Source organism: Symphalangus syndactylus, chromosome 17 (genome assembly GCF_028878055.3).
Source record: "Symphalangus syndactylus isolate Jambi chromosome 17, NHGRI_mSymSyn1-v2.1_pri, whole genome shotgun sequence".
NCBI lineage: Eukaryota > Metazoa > Chordata > Mammalia > Primates > Hylobatidae > Symphalangus > Symphalangus syndactylus.
Genome location: NC_072439.2, coordinates 89,418,673 through 89,445,887, shown reverse-complemented (window position 1 = coordinate 89,445,887; position 27,215 = coordinate 89,418,673). Strand labels below are relative to the sequence as shown.

General features: G+C 47.5%; 1 protein-coding gene across 5 annotated transcripts; it reads left to right on the top strand.

The window, feature by feature from the left end:
• The first annotated feature begins 908 nt into the window (after nt 1-908).
• BCL6 (BCL6 transcription repressor) lies at nt 909-24,727 on the top strand. 5 transcript variants are annotated; one of them, XM_063620504.1, is made up of 10 exons: nt 942-1,037; nt 11,514-11,552; nt 12,718-12,888; nt 14,500-14,721; nt 16,412-17,383; nt 17,911-18,095; nt 19,544-19,711; nt 20,816-20,946; nt 21,059-21,196; nt 23,511-24,727. In XM_063620504.1, the coding sequence occupies exons 3-10, from the start codon at nt 12,728-12,730 to the stop codon at nt 23,652-23,654; spliced, it is 2,121 nt and encodes a 706-aa protein (XP_063476574.1). In that variant the 5' UTR covers nt 942-1,037; nt 11,514-11,552; nt 12,718-12,727; the 3' UTR covers nt 23,655-24,727. The 5 variants fall into 5 exon arrangements, with proteins under 5 accessions (XP_063476577.1, XP_063476574.1, XP_063476576.1 ...); XM_063620506.1 differs by lacking the exon at nt 942-1,037 and adding an exon at nt 2,618-8,863; XM_063620505.1 differs by lacking the exon at nt 942-1,037 and adding an exon at nt 8,876-10,331.
• The last annotated feature ends 2,488 nt before the right edge of the window (nt 24,728-27,215 follow it).

Below are 27,215 nucleotides of genomic sequence, written 5' to 3'. Positions count from 1 at the left end.
CAAAAGTCCAAGGGGAAAAAGAAAATTGCACCAAAGGAAAAAAAAAAAAAAGTGGGGGCTGGGATTGTTACATATGGCCAAAAATTTAAGCTTCTTTCAATAGTATTAGTATTGAAATAATACATCTTTAAAACGCTTGAGGGATTAGATAGGGAAAGAAAAGGCACGTACAAAAAAATCCAACCGATGCCGATCCTGTGATTTACGTAACACCACAAACTTGCAAAAGGCAAAAAATCAGAAGCAAAAATCCATAAACCATCAAAATACAGAAACCAAAAATCCCAAGCCACCACACCAGAAAGAAAAAAAACCCAGAACAACAGGAAAAACCCCTATCCTAAATAAAAATAAAGCAAATGAACCCACCGAAAACTGCTTGGCAAATATTTTTCTCGTGGTGCCTAATATTCTAGTTGGAAAGAGCTGTGGTGTTTATTTTTTTTTTCTCTTACTCGCCTCTCTAACCCTACTATATATAACATACTTTTCCCAGTGGCTCAAACCTCTCGCTCCCTTTTGTGCATTTAGCTCGATCTGCTGAGTTTATGGGTAAGAAAGGAGGAATTAGCCCCAGACCCCGGGAAAGCAAAGCGCACTCCCCCTCTTATGTCACCGAATAGCAAATTAGTTCTCAGAATTCCAGAGGCCGAGCTTTGCTACAGCGAAGGCGCCGACGTCACAGAGGAGGAGCCCACGTGACGGTGGCGGAGCAGGCCATACCATCGTCATGGGCCCGGGGAGGGAGAGCCACCTTCAGGCCCCTCGAGTCTCGAACCGGAACCTCCAAATCCGAGACGCTCTGCTTATGAGGACCTCGAAATATGCCGGCCAGTGAAAAAATCTTGTGGCTTTGAGGGCTTTTGATTGGCCAGAGGCAGTAAAAATCTCGGAGAGCTGACACCAAGTCCTCCCCTGCCACGTAGCAGTGGTAAAGTCCGAAGCTCAAATTCCGAGAATTGAGCTCTGTTGATTCTTAGAACTGGGGTTCTTAGAAGTGGTGATGCAAGAAGTTTCTAGGAAAGGCCGGACACCAGGTGATTATTGCTGTTGCTGCCGCCGCTGCTGCTGCTACTGCCGCCGCCGCCGCTGTTGCCGCTGGTGCCGCTGCCGCCGCCGCTGCTCATGATCATTATTTTACCTTTTAATTCTTTTTTTTCCGCTCTTGCCAAATGCTTTGGCTCCAAGTTTTCTATGTGTATCTATTGATATAAATGTATATATTTATTTATTCTAGCTGTCAGGTGTTAAAATAAATGCCGAAGATTAGTCCCACGTCTCTCCCACTCTAGGATATAGATTGTTATGTATTTATTATTATTATTGTTGTCTTTGAGTGAATCGGCCGGTTTGGGGAGGCTTTTGCCACCCTCCCTGGTGTTGTTTTGGTTTTTGGAAAGGAGGTGGAGGAGAGGAAGGAGGGGAATTAGGGGGCGGCCGGAGCAGAGAGGACAAGACAGTGCTTGGGGGGTGATTCGGGCTAGTCTGGGGGCTGTCTGGCCCCAGACCGCGGAGAGGACGCGCGCTCGCGCTCTCGCTCTTTCTGCTGCTGCTTGCGTACGGCTTGTGATCTCCCTGGATTCGTGCGGCTGTGTTTTTTCCCTCTTTTCTGGCTTGCAAACTGCTTTCCTTGCTCCGTCGCTGCTGGCCTCCCCTTCCCTCCCTCCTCTTTTTCCTCGCCTCTTCTTCCTTCCCTTCCCCTGTCCTTCTGGGTAACTCCGGGAGGCAAAAAGGGAGGCTGCCCGCTCGCTCGCCCCGCTGGCTCTCTTCCATCGGCCTCGGTCTTTTAGATTCCCTGCCTTCGAGCCGAACCGAGATTTGGAAGGAAAAAATGCAAGCGAACTCCTCGGGTTTTTGTTTTTGTTTTTTTTGGTCATAAATCCAGATGAGATGAAGTATCGTGTCTACTATTTCCTTTCAGAGCCGTGATCTTCCTAACGAGAGCCGAGTGTTTTGGTGTCCCCTGCCCCTGTGTTTTGGGGAGCTTGGGGGCGGGGATGTTGAACACTTTGAAAATTATTCTTTCTTGGTTGTAGTCGAAGGAGTCGGGAACCTCCGCGCGCTCTCCCTGCTCATCCCGAGGAGAGAGACTGATGGCGGGACAGGGCTTCTTGGGGTGGGTGGGAAAGGGGTGCGCACTGCACCTGCGATGCCTTTCAGTGTGCGGGGGGACTCAGGGAACCTCGACAGGACAGCCCGGGAGAACGAGAAAGGTGGCGGGATTTCTGGCCGCTGCGGTGTTTGTATTTTGGGCGCTGCGTGACTCTGTGTTGGCTCCCAATGGCTGTTGCCTCCCTTTCCTAAATTTTATTTTATTTTTTCCCATGGTGCAAGCTCTGTAAAAAGGGAACTGCGGGCCTGAGCGTAGTGGACGCCAGGCTTCGGATTCCGGAGGTCCTTACCTTGGGCGAGGAGAAAGACGAACAGAGCCCCAACCCGCGTTCCTTATGTGCAAGACTCAGGAGGAGAGAAGGGCACTTTGTGGCTGTGGCTGGGGGGACCCGGCGCGGGAGGAGCGGGCGCGGGCGCGAAAGGGAGATCTTTGTGAGTGATTTTGCAAAAATAGATTGCGAGGTTGGTTGGATTTGCAACCTGTGGCTCTCCTCGAGGGAGTAAGAATGGGGGAAGGCGCGGCGGCGGCGGCCCGGGGAGGGAGTGGGTAGAGTTGGAGCCTCAGAAATCGAGCTCCGGGGGCGGGCGAGGAGAAAGCGGGGGGTGGGGGGCAGCAGGAGCTAGGGGCCACCCGGCTGCCGGATGTAGTGACCGTGGTAAATGTCTTGAGAACTGTGGGTTGCGTTGCCTTTATGATGCCGTGTTATTGGAACCCTGGCGAAAAATGGAACTAGTGTTGCAATAATGAGTTTTAAAGCTCCCCCATGGAAAACAAAAACACAACCAAGCCGATTTTTTTAAAAAATGAAAAAAGACCCTCTGTGTTGTGTTCCCTCCTACGATGGTTGAGTTGGTGGCTGGGGTTTGGGGGTGGGGGGTCCTGACAGTTGAACAGATAAATGACCCCGAACCAGGTGCTGAAAGTCCCAAGCTGTTACAGGGCCCCTGACCACCTCAAAGAGCCAATCTTCCCTCCATTCCCCCCAACCCCACGCCGGCCCCCGCCACCCCACAACCCGCCAGGATTTAATCTTTTATGGATTTTTTTTTCAATCAGTTTATAGTTTCCAGGAGGAAAGTCTGTAACGCTTTACTTTTTCTCTTCTTTTTTTAAAGTAAAGTGAGTGTCAGTAGATGTGTTTTTTACAGTCTGGATTTTAAAAAAAGTGGGGCAGGAGAGAGGGAACCAGGGAAAGGGCTGTTTAGAAATACAGTTTGTGGCTCTGAGCGATGCCACCGGCTTCCTCTACAGAGACTGCCAGTTTCCCTTTTTCTTTGCAAGGTGTGTGTGGTTTTAATAAATAACTTAAAAAAAAAAAAGAGGGGGCGGCAAGATCCATCAGGAGACAGGTATCTATTTTGCTCACTATTTACTACCAAGAGCCTTTGGCACTAGAACAGAACCTCGTAAATCTGCAGCCCAAGTTGAAGTTCATCTGGCCCTAGTCCACACGCTATTCCTGGAGGTAGCAAACATGAGCTCAAAGGAGAGAGATGAAATCACATTCTTGCTTTAAAATATATACTTTTTTAAAAAAGACGAAAAGATATTTGTCTCTGGGGGAGGAGGAAATGGCGAACAAGTACCAGGAGATGGGCATTCCTTTACTCTAATGACTGCAGTTGAGTCTTCAGGCCAAAATAGAAACCTGTAGATGGGAACTCTCTCTCCACCTCCCCGCCCCGCCCGCCACCCCAAGCTTATAAATAGAAGTTTCCAGTATCCTATTTGGAAGACTTTCCAATACTAGAGGCCGAAGCATTGGCTAGTTTTAAGGGTCTGTTGATAGTGACAGTAAGGCTAGATGCTGTTCATAAAAACTAGGCGACTTGAAGGAGACAGCCAGAAAAAGTGGGAATTCTCCAATTGCCCCTTTCCTCTTCTTTTCAGTTTTGAAAGGTTTTATCCCAATGCTTTCTTGAAAAGACTAACTTATTCTGGGTTTGGTGGATAGGGATGGGACTCTAAATTCTTAAGTTGTCGTTTGCTGAGGCCTTGAAGAGTTCCAGTTATTGGTTGAGTAAATGGTAGCCATGGCTAGATGTCAAAACCCTTCCTTCCCACTATCCCCTACAGGGTAATGACACTCACAACCCACTTTGTTGTGAAAAACTTAGAGATTTAGAGGAGGCGGTGCAGCAGCGCCACCCCTCGGTAGGTGAAACTATTGGCAAAAGTCAATTTTTGAAAAATATTGGTAAGTGAACTTATGAAACATTTTTTCCCCCGGAGATTTAAAAAAAATAGGGGAGATAAAACTAACGGATAAAAAGGACTTTGAAGTTTATCAAGTAGGGAAGAAAAATGTTGCTTTCCAACTAGGATGGTGTTATAATAGGCAACGTGGTTCTAATATATTTATATTTTTTTTGGTGGGGGGAGGGTGCCTGGTTGATTTTAAGTAGAAGAGTTCTCCAGGCGGAGGTTGCCCGGCCTTCCCCTGGATTGACTTCTCAGGGCATCTTAATTCTGCTGCCTGTCTGATACCGAAATAGTGAGGGATGTTTTGGTGTAAAACACCATAGTGGCTGGAAATGCTGTAGTTTTGCCGGCGGTGGCAGGACGTATATGTAGGGAGTGTGTTGAGGAGGTTTGTGGATGGCGTGGAGCAATGGTAGGTAGCCCTCTGTGAGTCAGCATCGAATGGCGCGTGCGGGTTTCCAGCACTGCGCAACAAGTGGGACCGCCGCTGCCGCCGCGAGCACAGCGAGGGTGCAGCGTAGTGGCAGAACTGGCTGCTTTCTCTTTGCCCCAGTGGAAACCAGGAACGGCCCCTCCCAACCCTCCCGATGTCCACTCCGAGACCCACAACTTCACCAAAAGACCATACCCGACTCCCCACTCCCCCGCTTTGCCAGGCGCAGTGAGCCTGAGGGGGATCCCAGCACTCGGCCCCCAGCGCCCCTTTCCTCCGAGAAGATCAGGAGTTTATTCCCGACTTTCTTTGCTGGATGACCAGTGTTTGGCAAGAATCTCTGCCAATACCGTCGAGTGTCATTCTGCCTTTTGAAGACAAGTGCACCTTCTTTCCCTTCCCAGTACATAAAGCTTTTCGGAGGCTGGGGGGGAAATCAACGTATGATACATGAAACCAGCTCCAGATACCGCGTTGTGGTTGCTAGAGGCGGGAGCATCGGGAAGAACGGAATTACACCCACTAAATTAAATGTTTTCTAGCTTTGCTTTTAGAGGCAATCACACCCCCAACCCTCTTCCCCACCAGACAGAAGATAAAGAGGGGCGGTTAGGGGTCGGTGTGGAAGCTGCGGCCGCGCGGCGATTCTCGGACGGGCTGGCCTGCCACCTAGCGGTGGGCTGAGATCGAGTTCGCGGCCATGGGCGGTGGGCTCGCCGTTCCACCTCCCGGGCGGCGGTACCCTGACCAGATCTAGGACTGACAGAAGGAGGGCACCCTCCAATGGGGATGGCATACAACCTCCAAAGTTTTGACAAGAGGGATGAAAATCAGAAAGGCCTCGCTGCTCGCCCATCACTCAGCGATGAGCATCTATTTCCACTAAGAGAAACCACAAATAACCCGCTTCGAACACACCATCTTCCTGTCCCTGTGGCCCTTCTTAGGGGAAGTCGGTAGTGGAAGGATGCCATCTAGGAGCTCAGGGGCTTTGGGACGTGCAACTCTGTTTTACAGTTGAGGAAACAGTCCCGACGAGGAGGCTTGTTAGTGGTGAGTTAGTGACTTAACCAGGACCAGATTTTAAGCTTCTGAATTTCATGTCAGTGACTGAAAGTCAAAGGCGGGTTTATCTCAGCTCCTTTGAAGTATTTATGAGAAAGGAGCGGCCGCCAGAACCATGAGTTTAACCTCTTAGGCCACCTTTGTTGCCAGTGTTCATTGGAAACTGCTCCCCAGCAGTCTTGGAGGATTTTTTTTTTTTTTTTTTTAAAGAAAATATGGCCTAAGATTTCGGTAATAGACACGAAAAGCCTAGACGGTGCTGAAGGGTGTGGGTCTCAGAGCTCGGGGGTTTGCGTGTTAAGAGGGGGGTTAAGGCCTGGACCAAAGACTTGCAGGGGGAGCCTTGATTCTGAAATCGCTCTCTTCCCCTTCCTAACATCCTCTGCATAGCAGCCTGGCGAGAAACCGGGGGTGTGTGTGTGAGGGGGTGGGGGTCATGTGGATAGGCCAGAATTTGTGCCACAACAGTTCCTCCATAAAGTTTTCTTTCTCCGAGCTCGTGACTTAAGATGGCAAACGCGCGTCCGCATGCTGGCGGCCCCTAGCGGCAGCAGGCGCGTTCTGCAGCGGGAGACAGCGCCGTCTCCCCAGCCCGAGTCCGCGGGGATCGAGTTCGGCCTCTCCCACTGCGGGAGCCGGCAGAGGCCGCGTCGGAGAAACGCGCCTCTGTTCGGACTGGAAACGAATCTGGGAACGAGTTTGAAGCGCGGTCAAGTTTGACTCATCGCTTTCCAAGGACAGTTAGTGCCTTCCATCTTCATTAACGTGAATAAGGACCTTGGCTGACTTCTTTCCAGATCGGATTTTTAAAGGCATTGTTTGCTTGAGGAGATCATGCTTCTCCCCTCCCCCGCCAGCCTTTTTGCAAAGGCTGAGCCCAGTCCAGCCAGGACGGCCGAGGGATCTCTGCTCCGGGACGCGTTTTGCTGGCATTGCCTTCGGGCCCTTCTGGAAGGCTGTCTCGCGCTAAGCGGATGGGGAACGTCCCTTCTGCAACTCCTCTTCAGATCTTGATGATAAAACACATCCCTCTGTTTTATTGCATTTCCTAGAAGCTTGCAGGCTTGCAAGGGCACTGTTGGCAGGAAACGTGATAGAAATGAAAGTCAGGACATAATGTCCCCGAACACCTCGGTTATCCAAAGCGGCTGCCGAGGCCATCGCGTTATCAAATTCGCTTTTATTCACTGTCGTCTCCTGCACCCTCCCGTTCCCCAGCCAAGAGGGCGAAGAGTGTTTTCCCCCAAGAATAAAAACAGCTCCGCGATTTGACCTCACCCCCTGCCGCCGGACCACGGTGGTGTCTGCAGCCGTGCAGCTAGTTGGCTGAAACACTGCTGAAACCGGGAGCCCCACGGCAGGGCCCCTGATGCGGGGTTCACTACGGCAGTTCCAGCCTTATTAAAATTCCTTGTCCTTGTCCCTAAACAGTGCTTTACACTTTCAGATTTCCCTTTGGATTTTTCAGCGGGTTATTGGAGTTATTAGATTACCAATAATCCAACAGCCGGCCTGGCTAGAGAGGAGGGGGGAAGGGCGGAAGGCATTCTCCAAATCGGGAGGCCCTGGCCAAACTAGGTCAATGGGAAGGAGGGGAGGGGCGAGAAAGGGGTTGACGGTTTCAAACCTTGATGGAGGGCTCTCTCTAGCGTTAGGCAGCGGTAAAAACACCATTAGGTTTGAGCTCCCGGAACCACGGGACTCCTAATTTCCAATAAATGCACTTACTTAATTTTAACTTCCCAGATTCTCATCCCTACCCCCATATTAAATCCCAACCGTCTCTTTCACCTTTATCCCACCGGGCGAAGGGGTGAGAAAGCTTCAATGTAGGACTTTGAGGCCAAAGGCTCCGTCTTTGCAGACCGACTCTGACCCTTCCGCTTGCCGCAGAAGGGATGAGCGGCGCAGTGTGACGCCACTGGCTAGTTTTAGGACCAGACTGCGGCCTTTGTGGCTGAGTCTTTCGCTGTCCCCTGGCCTCCGAAAGCGCACCCCGGAGCCTGCTACCGAGACCAATTAGGACATGGCACCCGGGGGTTATAATTCCCGGGAGGGCTACAGGAAGGCGAGGCAACTTTGGAGAGTGCCAGTGCGCGCGCAGGGGTCGGGGCCCTGGCCTTTGCCGAGTCCAAGCTGTGTCTCTACGGTTTCGGGGAAATCGGATTCGGAAATCCTTACGGCTTGGCAGCTCCTATTCTAAAGACTCTGGGCGGAAACCAAGTGGAGCTGGGTTCCCGTTCTTGCCAACGTAGGCGGAAGGGGCTTTCTGTTTAGTTTTTCTCCAACCTTGCCTGAGGCGCCTATGATGGAGACCCTCGGCTCCTAGGGACTCCATCTTTTTGACCTTGAAGTCTCGCCCAAACATTCCCCTAAAAGAACGGGGATGAGGGAGAATGGAAGGCAAAAAGAGGGAAAAAAGCAAATAAACTTCGGAATCAGACAACTTAAAGTCTCGATATGAGCCTCGGATTGTATTCGAACTCCTGGGTTCTAGACCCAGCTCTGCTACTAACTTGTCTGACCTTCCCCATTTATAAACTGTTGTGGGTGAGAGGTTGGACTAGGTGAACTCTGAAAGCCCTGCACTCGGCGCGGACGAGGGATTTAGGGGAAAGTGTGCTGTATTCCCCGCGAGCCTTCCCCAGCGGCCCCGCCTCCCCGGGTGAATCCCCGGCGGCCAGCGCAGCGCAGGCAGCGATCCTGGCAGCTGCCAGGGCCCGGCAGCTTCCTGGAAAGTTACTTCTTGTTGGAGCCGGCGATAGGCAAAGTGTGTTCTGTGAAATCTGCAGGGCCGAGATTGACTACGTTCCGGGAATGAGAGGGCTGTGTCATTCCCCTCATTGCCCGCTGCCTTGACGGCGTAACAGGAAAAAAAAAAAAAAAAAAAAAAAGGCATACACACAATGTTAACTACCGAGGTGCACGAAAAGTTTTATTTGAATGTAACTAAATTAAGGGCCGCCACGGTCATACCACAAAGCCTCCGTCGCGCCTTGCGGGGGGCTTCGAGGTGGATCGCCCACGGGCGGGCAGTCCCTGGAAGACAGGTACGGAGTCGTCGGGGTGGGGTAGCGAAGTCTGCCTAGGCTTGCCCCGGCGCGCAGGGCTGGTGTTTGTGCTCTTACGTGTGAGCGAGAAAATGGGGCTTCCTGGTGCCAGCCCAGGGGAGGAGGGAGGAAAAGGATGGGGTCTTTTATATTGGCTCGCTCTCTGGCTCTTAACCTCGCCTCTCGCTCTTCTCTCATTTTTTCTCTCTCTTTCTATCTCTCTCTTTCTGTCGTTTCTGCTGTCTTCTCTCTCTCTTTGCTTTTTTTTTTTTTTGGTTCCTGTTTTCTTCCTCAATGGAAAGCTCTTTTAGCTCCTCTCAAGGAGCCTAGTTGGCTACGCACAAGGAAAGCGGCAAAAGAGATAAAGGGAGAAAGGGGAGAGAAAACATTTAACTCTCCCATGGTGGTTACTGACCCAGCCTGGGTGCGGGGAGATTGGGATGGGAAGTCCAGGTCTGGGGGCAGCCAGCAGTTGTCAGTTTCTCATTGACAGCCCTGCTCCTTGGAGATTGTTTTTGTGGGTAGTCTTGTGTGTGGCATTGATGGAATGGCTGAATCTAGGAGACGCGGCATGTCCAGAACTTGCTGGAAATTGGCTTTGAGATGTTGGGCAAGGCTTCTCACATGGAGCCTCAGTTCCCTCCCTAATAAAGCAGGGCTGTTATAAGGATAAGATGCAATCGTGAGGTGTGGGAAAGGACTAAGAGCTCTGTAAAAATACAAACCAAATGCTGGTGGTGCTTCCACACCTGCGGCATTTGGGGTGGGGATGGTGACAACATTACCCACACTCAACCCACACACTCAGGAGTTGGGGGGGCTGGTTCTTAAGAAGAGTTGGCTTACAAAGGAGTGAACTTGGGAAGGACCTGCGCCTCGTGTATGTACATTTGTTTTTGGCCAGGCAGAGGCTTACGGTGAAAAGCCCAAGGCCTAGCTGACAGTGGACACAGGGGAATATGTTTGTTTCGATCCGCATCTGGAGTGAGTCATTGCCACTTGTCATGGTGAAATGGCAAATCTGGGCTTCCTGTGGTTCCACAAGCCTGCGACTGGAAATCCACAAGTGAGCTGGTGGTTGAAGCTGGTTAAAGAACAGCCTAGGTATTCCAGAGGTGTTTGAGGATCCCTTCCATGAGGGAAGAGAGGAAAGTTTATAAGTAAACCTCCCACGTGTCTTCAGCTTTCTTTTGCAAAGGAGAAAATCCTTGAAGTTTGGTAAAGACCAAGTTAGTCTATCTCTCTTTGCCTATCTCGAGTTGGGCTGGGGAGAGGAGGAGATAGGTTCTTTTGTCTTTTTCTGTCTTCTCCCTTCCCCACTTCCTTCCCTTCAGTCCCCACTCGCTCACATGCACACACTAACCTTGGAGCCGATGGGATTGAGTGACTGGCACTTGGGACCACAGAGAAATGTCAGAGTGTTTGGTTACAGACTCAAGGAAACCTCTCATTTTAGAGTGCTCATTTGGTAAGACTCAGCAGCCTGGAATGGGGCAAAGTGTTTGTGTGGGGGAAGGAACTTAAAAATGAGATTCACCCACATCGGGGTGCTGTCTTGCATGTTCTACAGCACGTAGGCTGATTTGGAAAGGGGACAGGAATTTGAGCCAGAAGACCTAGGGCCAGGTCACCAACCATGTACATGGCCCAACATGACCTTGTTGGCCTCAGGCCTCTTTACCCAGAAAATAGCTCTAAAGTTCTGCTTTTTTTTTTTTTTTTTTAAAGGGGGGAAGACAGTTCAAATATTGTTTTGTTTTGCAGCCCGTATTTGATCATAAATGAGGGTCTTACACCTCTGCTTTTAATGATTTTGTTTTAGAGAAGCCGGTTTGGAAGGAGGTACATATTTCATTAAATCTCTTTAAGGTTTAGTGCTCCCTGGCCAGTTCTCAGCTAAATCACATAGTTAAGTCTTTTACCAGCAGGGAGAAGCACAAACTTAGAAGCAATAGCATTCTGTCTCGTCTTAGACCCAGTAGGGAAGGGAGAGAACACTTTGAAAAAGAAGACAAAGGTTTTCAAGGAATACGTAGACATGACATCTCAGGCTGTGTTCTGCAGAGTCTATATTCAGTCTTAATGTTTGAGATAGGCAGGAAATACTGCCTGTTTGTCTTGAGCAAGCCACTTGAACCCCTAAGTCTCAGTTTCATCGCCAGTGAAATAAGGATAAAGATATTGGCCCTATCGTCCTTGGGGAATCATTCTAACACTTGAAAGATAATATTTTAGCAGGTTTTGAATGACATCCGGTGGTTTTAGGCCACGGACGGATCATTATTGTTAATGTTGACAGAACCATTTTTCTTATTTTTTGTTTCCCGTAAACTCTAGTGGCCTTTGGATGGTATAAATTTTTTCTTTGAAGAAGGAAATATATGTATGTATGTATGTATAACTAATTAATGTATGCAATTGTACTCCCAGTACTCAGGATAAAAACATTATTATCTCATAGCTTCGGGTGCCTGTTGTTTCCGTAAGAGCAGAGCTGGAAAATGTTTGTTAGCTTGTGGTAAAACCACACCAGCTGGCAAGCTGCAACTATCAAAGCAAAACTAAATGTGTATGTCCCAAAATAAGACTATAGTGGACAATCTTACATTCGTTAAATCAATTTCTGTTTGCTTTCTTCTCTTCTCTGTAGGTTTTGAGCAAAATTTTGGACTGTGAAGCAAGGCATTGGGTAAGTAAATAAAATTATACGCTTTAAAATGTTGGGACAGAGTGTTTCTTTTGAATTTGCCAATACATGTGTTTCTGTGAACTTTGCCACTGTTCATTATATGAGACAAGGATAACCAGTTCCCTCTATATCACTCCTAGTCCTCATCCTTCACCTCTGTATTAGACTGTCTTAACACTTGCATGGTCAATCATTCTGTTACTCTTTCTTTGTGTAAACTACTTTAGCCAGCTACTGTGCACCAACAATATGCTAGCTCCTCGAGGTACAAAAGTCAGGTAGCTCTAAAGCCTAACAGTAGAGAGAGACCGATGGTGACAGATGACGAAATAAGATACTTATGAGAATAGCTGTGAGTTTTGAGAACCTCCTATGAACGAGGAATGTATTTCTAGCTTTTATAACCGCATAGGTATTACTACTTCCATTTGGGGCAAGCAAAGCCCCAAACCAGTAAACAACCTGCTTAAAGTCCCACAGCTAGCAAAAGGCAAGTCTAGCCTGATAATCTTAAAACACAGTGTCTCGACCGGGCGCGGTGGCTCATGCCTGTAATCCCAGCACTTTGGGACGCCAAGTTGGGCTGATCACGAGGTCAGGAGTTTGAGACCTAGCCTGACGAACATAGTGAAACACCATCTCTACTAAAAATACAAAAAAATTAGCTGGGCGTGGTGGCAGGCACCTGTAATCCCAGCTACTCGGGAGACCGAGGCAGGAGAATCACTTGAACCGGGAAGACGGAGGTTGCAGTGAGCTGAGATTGTGCTATTGCACTTCAGCCTGGGTGACGGTGTGAGACTCCGTCTCAAAAAACAAAAGCAAAAACAAAAAACACGGTGTCTCTCCATTGCAACATACTCACTGCCTCTCAGTGCTTGGCAGAGTATTTGGTATGTGGGAAAAACACTCAGCAAATATTCATTCCCTTTGCTTTTCCCCTAAAGGGCTTTCTATCCCAACTTGTTGGATAAAAGTTATTCTCCCCATTTTAAAACTACGAAGAATAATGGCCAGAGGTGGGCTATGAATTGTTCAAAGATCAAACCCAAGGGACCTGAGTTGCATTCTGTACCACAGCAGGCTGAGCCACCTGCTCTGATACCCGTGGCAAGCAGGAAACAGGTTCTGGAGGACTAACAGGATTTTGGCCTCTTTTTTCAAGTGAAGACAAAATGGCCTCGCCGGCTGACAGCTGTATCCAGTTCACCCGCCATGCCAGTGATGTTCTTCTCAACCTTAATCGTCTCCGGAGTCGAGACATCTTGACTGATGTTGTCATTGTTGTGAGCCGTGAGCAGTTTAGAGCCCATAAAACGGTCCTCATGGCCTGCAGGTGAGGGATCTGAAAGGAAAGGGTGGGTGAGTCAAAGTGGGGTGATGGCGCTGGCGGCCGAGCAAGGCAGAACACGTAGGCCTTTTACTGCATCTGGGATGACGTCTTGCTTTGTCTCCAGATCTCAGCACCATGGCCTGGCACAGTAGGATCCCAAGTGAATAAATGAATGAATTGATGAATGCACTTTTAGAAAAGAAAGAGTCATGTTCTGTGGGCATAGAGGGAGAAAGATTATATACTGCCCCAAGAAAGGATGTGTTTGGGGCAGACAATGGAGAATAACTTCAGTTAACCAGTGAATAAATGACAAAAGATTTCAAATGAACTTTCTTTGTCTTTAAGTAGCTTAAGCAAGTTAATTTGAAATAGTTTGCTCTTTTATGCTATAAATGTATTTATTTTATGCTACAACTGAATTTCCATGGGTGTTCAGAGTATACTATACGTAAGACTTAGTGAGACTAAACTAGCTGATTCTTCATGTTTATCAAGTATTTCGAGTTTTCAAAGCAATTTTATATTACATGATATCATCTCCCTGGATCTTTTTAGTAGCCTTCGGTGTTCTGCATTGCACTATTGCCTTCATTTTATAGATGGTAAAAGGAAAGCACAGGGAGGTTAAATGATACAGAATCAGGGATCTCTATTGCTGTTAGAAAACTTATCCAACATCTACTCTAAGCACCTGATTTTTAATAGTGGAAATAACAGAGGCTTATAGAGAGATAAAAATAATAGATAATGTTTAGTGAATGCTTACTGTATGCCAGGCATCATTCTATATCCTTCACATTTTCATTCTTGCCACAACACTATAAGGTAGACACGATTGTTCCTCCTACTTTGAAGATGAGTAAAGCAAGATGCAGAGAAGCTAAATATCTTACCCAAAGTTGCATAGCTACTTGGTGGAAGTCTGGCTCGCTTCTGGCAACCCACTCAGAAAAAGTAGAATCAAGAATCAAGATGATAGCCCAGAATTCTTCCTTACAATTGAGTACTCTTTCCACCACCAGACAGCATGGCACCTGGAGGCATTGCTTGGGGTTTGACTTGGTTCTTCTAGGAGTAACAGACTCTCTGTTAATCTATGGACTTTGATAAAAGCAGTAGAGTGTAGATGTAGGCATATTTTTATTTATTTGTCATTCATACCCAAATTCTAAAAAAAGATAGAATTTTAAAAATAAGTATAAATGCAGTGGAACAAGAGGGAATGCTTATACCAAAGATAGACTAAGAATAGTTACTGCAAATGGGGGCTAAATTTAACTCTGGTAATCCGTACAGTTAAGACTAAAAGGAAAACAGGCCCTGTGACTTTAAGAATATTCACTTAACCCCTCTGATCTTAGTTCCCCTATTTGTAAAGGTAGAGAATGATAGTACCTACCTTGCAGGGTTGTAAGGAGCAAAGGATAATGTATGTAAGGTGCTTAATGACTCTCTGACATTTGGTAAGCTCTCCATAAATAGCAGCTATTATTAATTACCATAGAAGTTCTGGAGGTAGGCCCAGGGGAAAGGGGCTGAGTATCAGTGCTGACTGTAAGGGATCACAGATTCTATATGTCTACTATAGTGGGACATTTGTTTGTTTTACAGTGGCCTGTTCTATAGCATCTTTACAGACCAGTTGAAATGCAACCTTAGTGTGATCAATCTAGATCCTGAGATCAACCCTGAGGGGTTCTGCATCCTCCTGGACTTTATGTACACATCTCGGCTCAATTTGCGGGAGGGCAACATCATGGCTGTGATGGCCACAGCTATGTACCTGCAGATGGAGCATGTTGTGGACACTTGCCGGAAGTTTATCAAGGCCAGGTGAGTTGCTTGCTACCCGGGTGGAAGCCTCGGAGATGGAAGAGATAGTCCTCGATCCGAAACCTTTGATAATTCATGCATACAGAAAAAATACTCCTCTATGATTTGCTGCAACCCACATTTCCACTCTTGTTGCACACTTCTGCTGTTCTTAACTCTTGTGCCCCAGGCAGACTTAACTCCTGTGGCTGTACAGATATGTCCTATGCATTACTGCATCTTGCTTTCTTCCATTCACTTAATATACCCTCTCCTCCCACCCATCCTGCAAGGCCAATCTCGGATGCCAGCTCTTCCGTGGAAGTTTTTCTGATTACCACTTTTCCTCCCTCAGCTCTTCCTCTGTGTTGTGAAGCATTTTGCCTGTGCTTTCAACTTTCCTTCTATTTTAATATTTGCATATGTATTTTAGTTCTCCTTTAGACTCCTATTATAACTATTTACATAGGTGCCTCAGTTCCCTACCAGACTGTGGGCTGCTCAAGGTTATAGGGGCTATCTTACTCACCTTTTATGTCACGCTGCTCCTACTAGGCAGGACATTTATTGAATTGAATTGAGTTCACTGAGTTTAATCTCCTACCTGAGGGGTGATAAGACATGACCTTCATTTAAAGGTGAGGAACTTGAGATCCAAAGAAGTGAAGAGCTTCACTGAGTGGAACAGAGACTCAGAGCTTAATTTCTTTAGAACCGTTTGATCCAGCCGTGCTAGGGTGATTGCATCCTCGCTCAGACAGAAGGGTTTTCCAGGCTGTGTTTGAAAACCTCCAGGAGCCAGGAACTCAGTGTTCCCAGAACCACACAGCATACCTTGGACCGTTAGAAAGCTTCTCTTTTTGGCTTCTCTTTAACCACCTTCTTGTTTCTAGCTCTGTTGACTGTGATCATGGTGAGCTTGCTTATTTATTTCACCCACTTGATGTTCCTTCAGGTATATACAGCTAGAGTTCTTTGTCTCCTGTGGGTGATGATGGTGGCAAGATCATCATTGCTGTCATTTACAAGTACTTTCAGTGGGTCAGGCCTTGTGCTTAGAATGTCTGAGTAACTTGCTCCATGTCACCTAGCTGCTAAGTGGCACAGCTAGGTTTGCAAACCAGGTCTGGCTGCTCTAGACCAGGGATTCATGCATTGGCATTTGCTGTCTGTTCTCTATATAAACTTTTATCAGCATCTGGGACAAGTTCTTTCTTCAGTAGGTTACTCGTTTGTGTGTGATCCTCCAAAAGTGTCATACCAACATTGTATAAATTCTTTTCCTGTTTCCCTATGTGTAAAATGGAGATAATAATAACCGCCTTTCCTTCCTTTGAGGATTTTGCATGGGTGAAATGAGATAAGGGCTTTGAAAGTTTTATGTGAGCTATAAAATTTTATAACATCAGAAGAGCTATAGATTCACACACATGCATAGACATGTGCCTTAAACATACAAGATTATGTCTAATCAGGTACAGATCATGCCGGTAACTCACTTCCCTTCTCTGGGCCTCAGTCTTCCCAATTGTAGGCTAGATTTCCAGGCTTCTAGCATAAATGTGTTGTAATTGTATTCACTGCCCACAGCCACGTCACCTATGTCTAGCTAATTCAGACACAGATGTGGTTATGTAAGTGTCACTGGAAGGCCATCTATTTCACAGTTCTGATTTGGGGCCGGTGTCTTTCCTCTTTTTTTCTTTCACAGTGAAGCAGAGATGATTCCTGCCATCAAGCCCCCTCGTGAAGAGTTCCCCAACAGCCGGATGCTGATGCCCCACGACATCATGGCCTATCGGGGTCGTGAGGTGGTGGAGAACAACCTGCCACTGAGGAACGCCCCTGGGTGTGAGAGCAGAGCCTTCGCCCCCAGCCTGTACAGTGGCCTGTCCACACCGCCAGCCTCTTATTCCATGTATAGCCACCTCCCTGTCAGCAGCCTCCTCTTCTCCGATGAGGAGTTTCGGGATGTCCGGATGCCTATGGCCAACCCCTTCCCCAAGGAGCGGGCCCTCCCATGTGATAGTGCCAGGCCAGTCCCCGGTGAGTACAGCCGGCCGGCCTTGGAGGTGTCCCCCAGTGTGTGCCACAGCAATATCTATTCACCCAAGGAAACAGTCCCAGAAGAGGCACGAAGTGATATGCACTACAGTGTGGCTGAGGGCCTCAAGCCTGCTGCCCCCTCAGCCCGAAATGCCCCCTACTTCCCTTGTGACAAGGCCAGCAAAGAAGAAGAGAGACCCTCTTCGGAAGATGAGATTGCCCTGCATTTCGAGCCCCCCAATGCACCCCTGAACCGGAAGGGTCTGGTTAGTCCACAGAGCCCCCAGAAATCTGACTGCCAGCCCAACTCACCCACAGAGTCCTGCAGCAGTAAGAATGCCTGCATCCTCCAGGCCTCTGGCTCCCCTCCAGCCAAGAGCCCCACTGACCCCAAAGCCTGCAACTGGAAGAAATACAAGTTCATCGTGCTCAACAGCCTCAACCAGAATGCCAAACCAGAGGGGCCTGAGCAGGCTGAGCTGGGCCGCCTTTCCCCACGAGCCTACACTGCCCCACCTGCCTGCCAGCCACCCATGGAGCCTGAGAACCTTGACCTCCAGTCCCCAACCAAGCTCAGTGCCAGCGGGGAGGACTCCACCATCCCACAAGCCAGCCGGCTCAATAGCATCGTTAACAGGTGATTTCAGAGACTGTCTGGGTCTGAGGTCAGGGGTTACCTGGGCAGGGTTCCGTGTCATTTCTTCTGATGGATGCAGGGGTTTCTTCTTTTCTTGCCTGAATTGCTGAGCCTATTAGAGGTGTGGAATCAGTGCCTATAGATTGAGTTAGTCTAAGTGAGGAAGTATATTACACTTAAGTAGTGTATATTTTTTCATAGCAAGAGAGATAATTCCCTTCTGGGGCAGAACAGCATTCTGTAAATCCCACAGGCACTTCCTGTGGTCTTGATGTGGCAGGGGACCATCCTACTACCCTTGGACTGAGAGAGATTATGGGCTGCGGGGAAGCTCTGGCTCAGGTTGACCCTGGTCAGTGATCTTTCCGCAGATACTGTTTGGAGATAAACTTGAGGACAACGCTGGGGTCTCAGAGCCTGAGTGGGCAGCCCAGCTCTGGCCTCTGGGCTTGCCCGCACACAGGGAGGAGAGGGTGGTCTTGAGGCCCTGCCCCAGGGGCTGAGGCTGTCTTTACTTCTGCCCACAGGTCCATGACGGGCTCTCCCCGCAGCAGCAGCGAGAGCCACTCACCACTCTATATGCACCCCCCGAAGTGCACGTCCTGCGGCTGTCAGTCCCCACAGCACGCAGAGATGTGCCTCCACACCGCTGGCCCCACGTTTCCTGAGGAGATGGGAGAGACCCAGTCTGAGTACTCAGACTCCAGCTGTGGTGAGTCCCTTTCCCTCCCTCTTCTTGTCAGGGAGGGGGAAGGCCCCTCTGCTCCATAGGTTTTGTGCTCCATTTTACTTATGCTGTTATCTCTATTGGAGCAGTCCTCAATTGGAGGTCCACTGGCACTCCAAGTCGCCAGCCGTTCATCCCACGCTTCGCTTCTTAGGGAACTGGACTAACCAAAGCAAGGGATGGGGTTTTAGAGCTGATCTGGGGTAATCAAGACTTACCATACAGTCTTTTTAGCTTCAGGCCAGCAAAAGTAGCTTGTGGGGCTGGCTGTAACTCCCAGAGCTTTCTCCATTCCTCGATACCAGAACAACTAGGACTGTCCTGTGTGCATGTTATTCTGTGCCAGGCTGTACATTCTGTAAGGAGAAGCATCTGACCTTATTTATTCTTGTATCCCCCATAGGTAGTAGTAAGTCCCTAGCATGGAGTAGGAACTCAGTAATATTAGTCGAGTTAAAAAGTTGAAGAGAATTATTAAATTGGAGTTTCTGGATAGTCGGTGGTTGGCATTTCCAGTTTTTACCAGACAAAAGTCTAATTATTCACCCAGCTCTGGCTACAGTAATGGAGCCCAGTAGTGCCTAATCAGGGTTAAATCACCATGACTTGTCATTTTCAAATTGTTACAACAAAGGAAAAAATAAATCAGCTGCTTACACCAAGAGATTTGGCACAGGGTCATGGACCCATAGATGAGAGAGCGAGGGCTGTCCCCTCCTGCCCCCTGGCTAGTTTGCCTTTGCTCTGCACTCCAGTTCTTTTCCCCTGGGCCTCTGTTCCCACTTCCACCATCACTTTGGTCTCCCAATCTCACAGGAGGATTCGGAGACATGAAATCCAAATAGGTGCAAGGGTGACCACAGAGTGTTCATCATGAATTCCTCCTTCAGTGACCTCAAAGCAGAATTGAATTTGACCTATATCTTACATTCCTGGAATGCTTTGTGTTTTATTTTGTGTAATATAATATCCTCCTGTGAGGTAGGCAGGACAGGGATTTATTATCTGACTTTGAAGACAGAGATACAGAGAGAGGCTCAGAAAAGGGTCTTGCCCTAGGGCTTCTGTGTATAAATGTAAGTAAAACTGTAAACTTATTTTTTAAAATCAATTCTCAGAGCTCTTGGGGAAAGAAAATCTCTGTTGAGCTTTCCTCAAACTGGTGCAGGCCCTCTGAGCACCTATTTGTTTGAGCTTCCCTTCTGTACCTTAATCCATCTCCTTTTTCCCTTCTCTATGGCTAAGACTCTAAATGCTAAGAAAAATAAAGTCCCCACAGATCCTTTGCTCTGAGCTCCCATGAACGTCGGGTGGGTGAGTGAGGGACTGAGGGTTCAGTTTGGCACAGGGGGTAGCTACAGAGGAGAGCGGCCTTAGAGCCCTACCTCCCTTCCTCGTGCTGACTTTGGTGTCCCCCTACCACCCTCCAACAGAGAACGGGGCCTTCTTCTGCAATGAGTGTGACTGCCGCTTCTCTGAGGAGGCCTCACTCAAGAGGCACACGTTGCAGACCCACAGTGACAAACCCTACAAGTGTGACCGCTGCCAGGCCTCCTTCCGCTACAAGGGCAACCTCGCCAGCCACAAGACCGTCCATACCGGTATGGCCCTGCCCCACACGACCCGAACTCTCCACAGTTATTGGGGCAGGACAGGGAGAGGATCCCAGAGAAAGCTGTGTGGAGCCTGGAGACCTGGTGGGGCAAGGCAGGAGGCAGGCCCCACCCTGGCCTGAACGAGGGGCCTAGCCCTTTCTTGTCTTTGCTTAGTGGCTTGACTCATCCACTCCCTGTATCTTTTGTCTTTCCTCTGAGATGCTCTATCCTGCTTTTCTGCCTTTGCTGGGGTCAGAAGTGTTAATCCCACTGTACAGGTGAAGAGACTACGTCTGGGAAAGACAAATAGATTCGATTTTTGTAAAGCCAGAAAAAAAAAAAGCCTGTTGATTTGTTTCAATGACTTGTTCCTTATCAACTCACATTCCTTTACCAGGTAGCTTCTCATGACCTGATTGTTGTTTACAATCTACTCTCTTAGTACTGTAAATGGCCCTATTATCTCAGAAACTTGCCATGAAGGAAGGTTCAGCCATTCTATTAGTTTCCTCTGCCTGAGCATCTACTCAGACCCAAGCCCCACCCCTCTTGCAAATGGAATCCAGCTGTGGTTGCCACAAGTGGAAAAATATGTTTGTTCTAAAAGAGAGAAACTAGAGCAGCCTGATTGTGTCTCCCTGGTGAATGAGTTGATGAGTGAATCTGTCTTATCCGAGGGAAAAACTGGAAGAACCTTCCCAGGTAATCTGAGGTAGCCCCTCAGGTTCCAGAGAGGGAAACTGAGGCCCAGAGAAGGAGAGTGACTTGTCCAGTTTCTACAGGCAGATAATCCTAATGACAAAGCTGGTTCTAAAGCCCAGGCTTCCTGGAACCTCCCCCTCTCCTATCCCACACCTGGCATTGTTGCTACTCCATGCCACCACTTGTTTCTTGGCCCTGGTCCCCTGCAAGGCATGCAGGTGTGTGTGTGAGAGAGGGCTGGCCGGCGTGGGGCAGGCCCCTGGATTCTCTCTCTGACATTCCCTAAGGGAAAGGAAAACACTAGTGGCCTCAGGGAGGAGCAGCCTGCTTAGAAATCCAGGAGCCAGGGACTGCAGAGACCTTCCTTATTGAATCTGGCTTTTCTTTTTCCCTTTTTCTTGGTAATAGGTGAGAAACCCTATCGTTGCAACATCTGTGGGGCCCAGTTCAACCGGCCAGCCAACCTGAAAACCCACACTCGAATTCACTCTGGAGAGAAGCCCTACAAATGCGAAACCTGTGGAGCCAGATTTGTACAGGTGAGCAGAGTGGCCTGGAGAAAGGCCCACTCCGTCGCTGTGTGCTGATGAGGGGCTGCCCAGAGGCCTGCAGCCAACCCAGAAGACGTCTCACGCTTTCTTCTTCATTCAGGTGGCCCACCTCCGTGCCCACGTGCTCATCCACACTGGCGAGAAGCCCTATCCCTGTGAAATCTGTGGCACCCGTTTCCGGCACCTTCAGACTCTGAAGAGCCACCTGCGAATCCACACGGGAGAGAAACCTTACCATGTACGTAAGCCTCTTGAGGCCGCTGTCTGGCCTGCGGGGATGTGGAGGGCAGGGAAGGAGGTGGAGCAGGGAGGCAGTGGAACTGTCTGCTCCCATCTCAAGCACACAGTGGGGCAACCACTACGCTAATGGTTGGAAGACCTAGATCTGGGCCCGATGGTCAGACACCGTGCTTGACCTTGGCTCAAGCCTTAGGGGACTCATCTTTAAAATAAGGGTATTGGACTAGGTGATCTGGGCCTTAGGAGAGGAGTCTAGACTGTGGATACATAGACTTGATTCACTCCACCTAGATTCATTCATTTCACAAATACTTATTGATTGCCTACTGGACACCCCATACTGAGCTAGATGCACATTTAAGAGGAGCTGAGGTGTTTGAGAAGGAACAGTCTTGGGAGGAAGAGAACAAAAAGAATGTTGTAAGAATTAATGATGTTACAAGAAAAAATTAAAAAAAAAAACATAGAGAAGGTCATTTTAAGAAAGAGGAGGCGGCCAGTCGTGCAGCACGACACTGTGGATAGGTCACTGGGATTGGAGTGTTCTAGGGTGGGGTCTCGGCAGCTACAGCCTGTGTGCCAATGTTTGAATATTCCATGAACTAGGAATGGTTTTTACAATTAAAGAGTAAAAGAATATTTTGTGCCATATGCAAATTATATGAAATTTAAATTTCATTGTTCCTAAGTAAAAGGTTATTGGAACACAGCCACGCTCATTTGTGTAATTTTGCCTATGGTTGCTTTGAGGAGTTGATGACATCATTCTAGGTGGCGATGAGAAAAAGAAGTAATCAATGAATGTTAACCTACATACCAGAGGTTAACCCGCAAAACATGATTATTTTTGTTCACTTGTTGATCAGGCTGTGAGTGAATATCTTCTTACTTGCTGTTTGGGCAAATTTGTTATCCTCTCAGTACCTTAATTTCCTAATCTGTAGAGTGAGTTTGATAATAGTATCTACTTCATGGAGTTGTAGTATTAACTAATTATTAAAGTGTTGAGGATAGCACATAGTAATAGTAAAATAAATATCCGCTATTATGATGATTTGCTAGAATTTTAGATGCATAGGATATCAGAGTTGAGAATGACTTTCAGCTTGTATTGACCCAGGCCATTCAGAAGGGAGATCCAAGGCCCAGAGAGAGAAATGACATGCTGGGGACACATAGCGGTGAATGGCATAGATACAGTAGACCCTGTGTCCCCCAAGACCAGAGATTTTACACATGGCCCTGCTCATTTTTTATTTGTCTTCATCTATTTCCATTTTCACTTGAAAACATATACTCTATCTGAACATATTTTATTACCCTTTTTGTTTTAGAATAGTTTTAGATTTATAGAAGAGTTGCAAAGATTGTACTGAGGGCTCCTACATGCACCCATTTTATCCTATTGTTAACATCTTACGTTAGTTCCATACATTTGTCACAACTAATGAACCAGTACTGATATATAATTATAAGCTAAAGTTCATACTTTACTTACATTTTCTTTGTTTTTATCTAAGAATGTCCTTTCTCATTCAAGATCTCATCTAGTTTACCCCATTACATTTAGTCATCCGTTTTACTTTGAAGTAGCTTTTATCTCAACTAAAGCGCTTATTACCCATTCATTGAATTAAATCAAGAAACGGCTCCACTTGCTAATGTTTAGTTAGCTTATCTAAGATATATACCCTAGGAAAGAATATAACTGCATTTAAAAAAAATTTACCCTAGACTCTAGAATTTCCGTGAATTCAGACTGATCTAGTCCATTTGTCCAGATGTGTTCAGATTAGTTGCATAATTTGAATAAGAGGTATACTCTGTTAGGTACTAGGAAGATTATAAAATTTAGGAAAAAATAGCCACTGCCCTCAAAGTGTTACCCACTGAAGAAGGATCCATGCACACGGAGGGCTGTGTGGTAAAGGTAGAAATCTTACAGAGGCTCAAAGGAAAACAGGGATTATTTTCATCCTTGAGAGATTCAGAAATGCCTTAATAATTAGAGGAGTTTGCATCTGACTGCACTTTTGGATAAGACTTGAACTTGTGGAGTTAAGGCAGGGAAGGACATCTCTAGCAAGGAAGAGGCAGAAGCAGCACTTGGGAAAGCAGGGAACGGACATTTGCAGAATGCTAGCTTATCTGTTGGCAGAAGCCCAGATGCATATGGGTTCTTAACCTGGCCTTGGAGAGGCAAGAGCTGCCCCAGTCCCTTGGAGGGAGAATCTTTCCTCTCTCGGTCTTTGAGCAATGACACCTTTCTTGGGTTGATGACAGCTAACAGTTTGCTTCTGATATTCCTGCAGTGTGAGAAGTGTAACCTGCATTTCCGTCACAAAAGCCAGCTGCGACTTCACTTGCGCCAGAAGCATGGCGCCATCACCAACACCAAGGTGCAATACCGCGTGTCAGCCACTGACCTGCCTCCGGAGCTCCCCAAAGCCTGCTGAAGCATGGAGTGTTGTTGCTTTCGTCTCCAGCCCCTTCTCAGAATCTACCCAAAGGATACTGGAACACTTTACAATGTTCATCCCATGATGTAGTGCCTCTTTCATCCACTAGTGCAAATCATAGCTGGAGGTGGGGGGGGTGGGGGTCGGGGCCTGGGGGATCGGGAGCCGCAGCAGCTCCCCCTCCCCCACTGCCATAAAACATTAAGAAAATCATATTGCTTCTTCTCCTATGTGTAAGGTGAACCATGTCAGCAAAAAGCAAAATCATTTTATATGTCAAAGCAGGGGAGTATGCAAAAGTTCTGACTTGACTTTAGTCTGCAAAATGAGGAATGTATATGTTTTGTGGGAACAGATGTTTCTTTTGTATGTAAATGTGCATTCTTTTAAAAGACAAGACTTCAGTATGTTATCAAAGAGAGGGCTTTAATTTTTTTAACCAAAGGTGAAGGAATATATGGCAGAGTTGTAAATATATAAATATATATATATATATAAAATAAATATATATAAACCTAAAAAAGATATATTAAAAATATAAAACTGCGTTAAAGGCTCGATTTTGTATCTGCAGGCAGACACGGATCTGAGAATCTTTATTGAGAAAGAGCACTTAAGAGAATATTTTAAGTATTGCATCTGTATAAGTAAGAAAATATTTTGTCTAAAATGCCTCAGTGTATTTGTATTTTTTTGCAAGTGAAGGTTTACAATTTACAAAGTGTGTATTAAAAAAAAAAGAACAAAAAAATCTGCAGAAGGAAAAACGTGTAATTTTGTTGTAGTTTTCAGTTTGTATATACCCGTACGACGTGTCCTCACGGTGCCTTTTTTCACGGAAGTTTTCAATGATGGACGAGCGTGCGCCATCCCTTTTTGAAGTGTAGGCAGACACAGGGACTTGAAGTTGTTACTAACTAAACTCTCTTTGGGAATGTTTGTCTCATCCCATTCTGCGTCATGCTTGTGTTATAACTACTCCGGAGACAGGGTTTGGCTGTGTCTAAACTGCATTACCGCGTTGTAAAATATAGCTGTACAAATATAAGAATAAAATGTTGAAAAGTCAAGCTGGCTTGGTCTGGAGGGCTTTTCTTGCGTTGGAATGGGGCCTGGCCTGTGTCTGGCTCCCTCAGCTCCTAACCTAGTGGAAAACGCTCTTGGAGGGAAGGGGCTGCTGACTGCTGTGTTCTAAAAAAGGAGCGTCTTTTGAGATGAGGCTGGGTTCCTGGTACCTTGGCATGAACGCACATTTGGATCCCAGCACCAGGAGGGACTGCGGACTCCAGGCCCTTTCTGAAGAGCTCAGGTGGGAGATTTTGGAAGGACCTCCCACTCAGCTCTAGGCTAAGCATTTTTGTTTTGTTTTGTTTTTTTTTGTTTTTTGAGACAGAGACTCACTTTGTCTCCTAGTCTGGAGTGCAGTGGTGCGATCTCAGCTCACTGCAACCTCCGCCTCCTGGGTTCCAGTGATTCTCCTGCCTCAGCCTCCCAAGTAGGTGAGATTACAGATGCACGCCACCATGCCCAGCTAATTTTTTGTGCTTTTAATAGAGACGGGGTTTTGCCATGTGGGCCAGGCTGGTCTCGAACTCCTGACCTCAGGTGATCTGCCTTTCTCAGCCTCCCAAAGTGCTGGGATTACAGGTGTGAGCTACCATGCCCGGCCTAGGCTAAGCATTTAATGACTTCCCTCCTAGCTCTGCTGACACACAGATAGGCATCTCTTCTTCCTCTGGACCTCAGTTTGCCCAGTCTTGGAATTGAGAAGGCCCATCTTGCTTTCTGGCTTCATGAACAATTTCTCTCCACTCGGCTCATGGGGCAGTATGAAGGCATGTGGCCCCAGAAATATATTTCTCAGCCTGAGTGCATCTGGGGCTTTTTAGTGTCTGCTGGGTGATTGGCAGACATCTGCAGACTCAGAAGCTTTGTGAATGGTTAGTGGCCAAGCAAACCTCCATCCCTGCAGAGGTGCTCTGTCCCAAGAGCCCTGCGGTAGAGCTCAGCCACCTCCTCCAGTGTGACTTGGGACAAGCACTTTCCCTCTGGGTCCCCTTTCCAACCTGCTATGAGAATGAACTACACCATTTATGATTCCCTGATTCAGATGCAAGTTCACCCTAGCTTGCTTTGGCACCTAGTTATATTTTACCTCAAAAAACCCCAAGGATCAAGTTTGACCTGAGAACAGTGAGGACAAGTGTGGTTCTGGTCACTGGCCCAGAGGAGAAGCCTGCACACCCCATTTCCTGTTCCTGGGTGGCAGTGGGGAGAGCGTGTGGAGTTGAGCCTGTCCCCAGGGCCATGGGCCCACTTGTTGCGCAGTCGCGTCCCTTGGCAGTGCCTTTGCAGCAGGCTCCGAGCACGTGCTGGGAAGCTATGGGAGCTGACCACCCAGTGCCCCACAGAGAGCCTCAGAAAGGCACAACACCCTCTGCCAGCTGCATGGCCTTTCAGCTCAGGTTTCCTTTGAAAATGACTTTAAAGGACTTGCCAGCTCGAGGCCTCAACTCACCCTGCTCTTTGAAAAGGGAGAAAATGATCCCTCTGCTCCCATAGAAACTTGGCAGAAGAACTTACAAAACAGACAGCTTCAGGAACGACAATTCACAGGCCTAAGGGAAGCTGGCCCCAGGGTCCCTTTGCTCCCAAAGTACCTCCAAGTTTGTTTGCATTTCATTACTGTTTAATAGAGAGATGGAAGGGTGAGGGCAGATAGTGTGGGTGGCCATTTAAACAAAAGGGAAGATCAAAGAGTGAGAAACTGCAGCCAATTGACAATCAATAATAACTAAAAAGAAAAGTCTCTAAGCAGATAAGCCAGGGCAAAGGGAATATAAAATGTTTACTAAAAAGCATGATGCGAACGCAACTTTTCACCAATACATGGAATATGCATGATGTTCTACATTGTGAGATTTTTAGAAGATAAGTTTCTGAGGACCAGGGTGATGAGGATGTGTAAGGGGTGATCCCAGAGAAGTGGAGTGGTTAGAATTACGTAGAGCTATTTAGAAGCTGGAAGAGATTGGGGTGGTAAGATCACCTAGCTCAAATCTTGCATCTGACCCACAAAAGGATTGAGGCAGGAGGGGTGAAGGCACTTTGCTACTGCCATCCATAGCCTGGGGTGGAGACCGGAGAACAGGCTCCTGCTTTTACACAACCCTAAGGGAAGGAAAACCAGAGGCAAATGTTCCATTTTAATTTTTAATATTTATTTATTTATTTGTTATTTTATTTTTCTTAGAGATGGAGCCTTGCTCTGTCACTCAGGCTGGGGTGCGGCAATGGCACGATCATACCTCACTTGAACTCCTGAGCTCAAGCAATCCTCCTGCCTCAACCTCCAGAGTAGCTGGGACTACAGGGACACACCACCATGCCTGGTTACAAATGTTCCGTTTTAGACATGGGGAAATGGAGGCAGGAACTAGTCCAAGGTCATGCAGCTAAAAGTGTCCCGGTAGGCTGAGTTCACACAATGGTTGTCAGTAGAACTTTAATCAGTTCAATTCAATTGTTAGGCCTCAGGCTTCTTGGAGAAATGAGCTA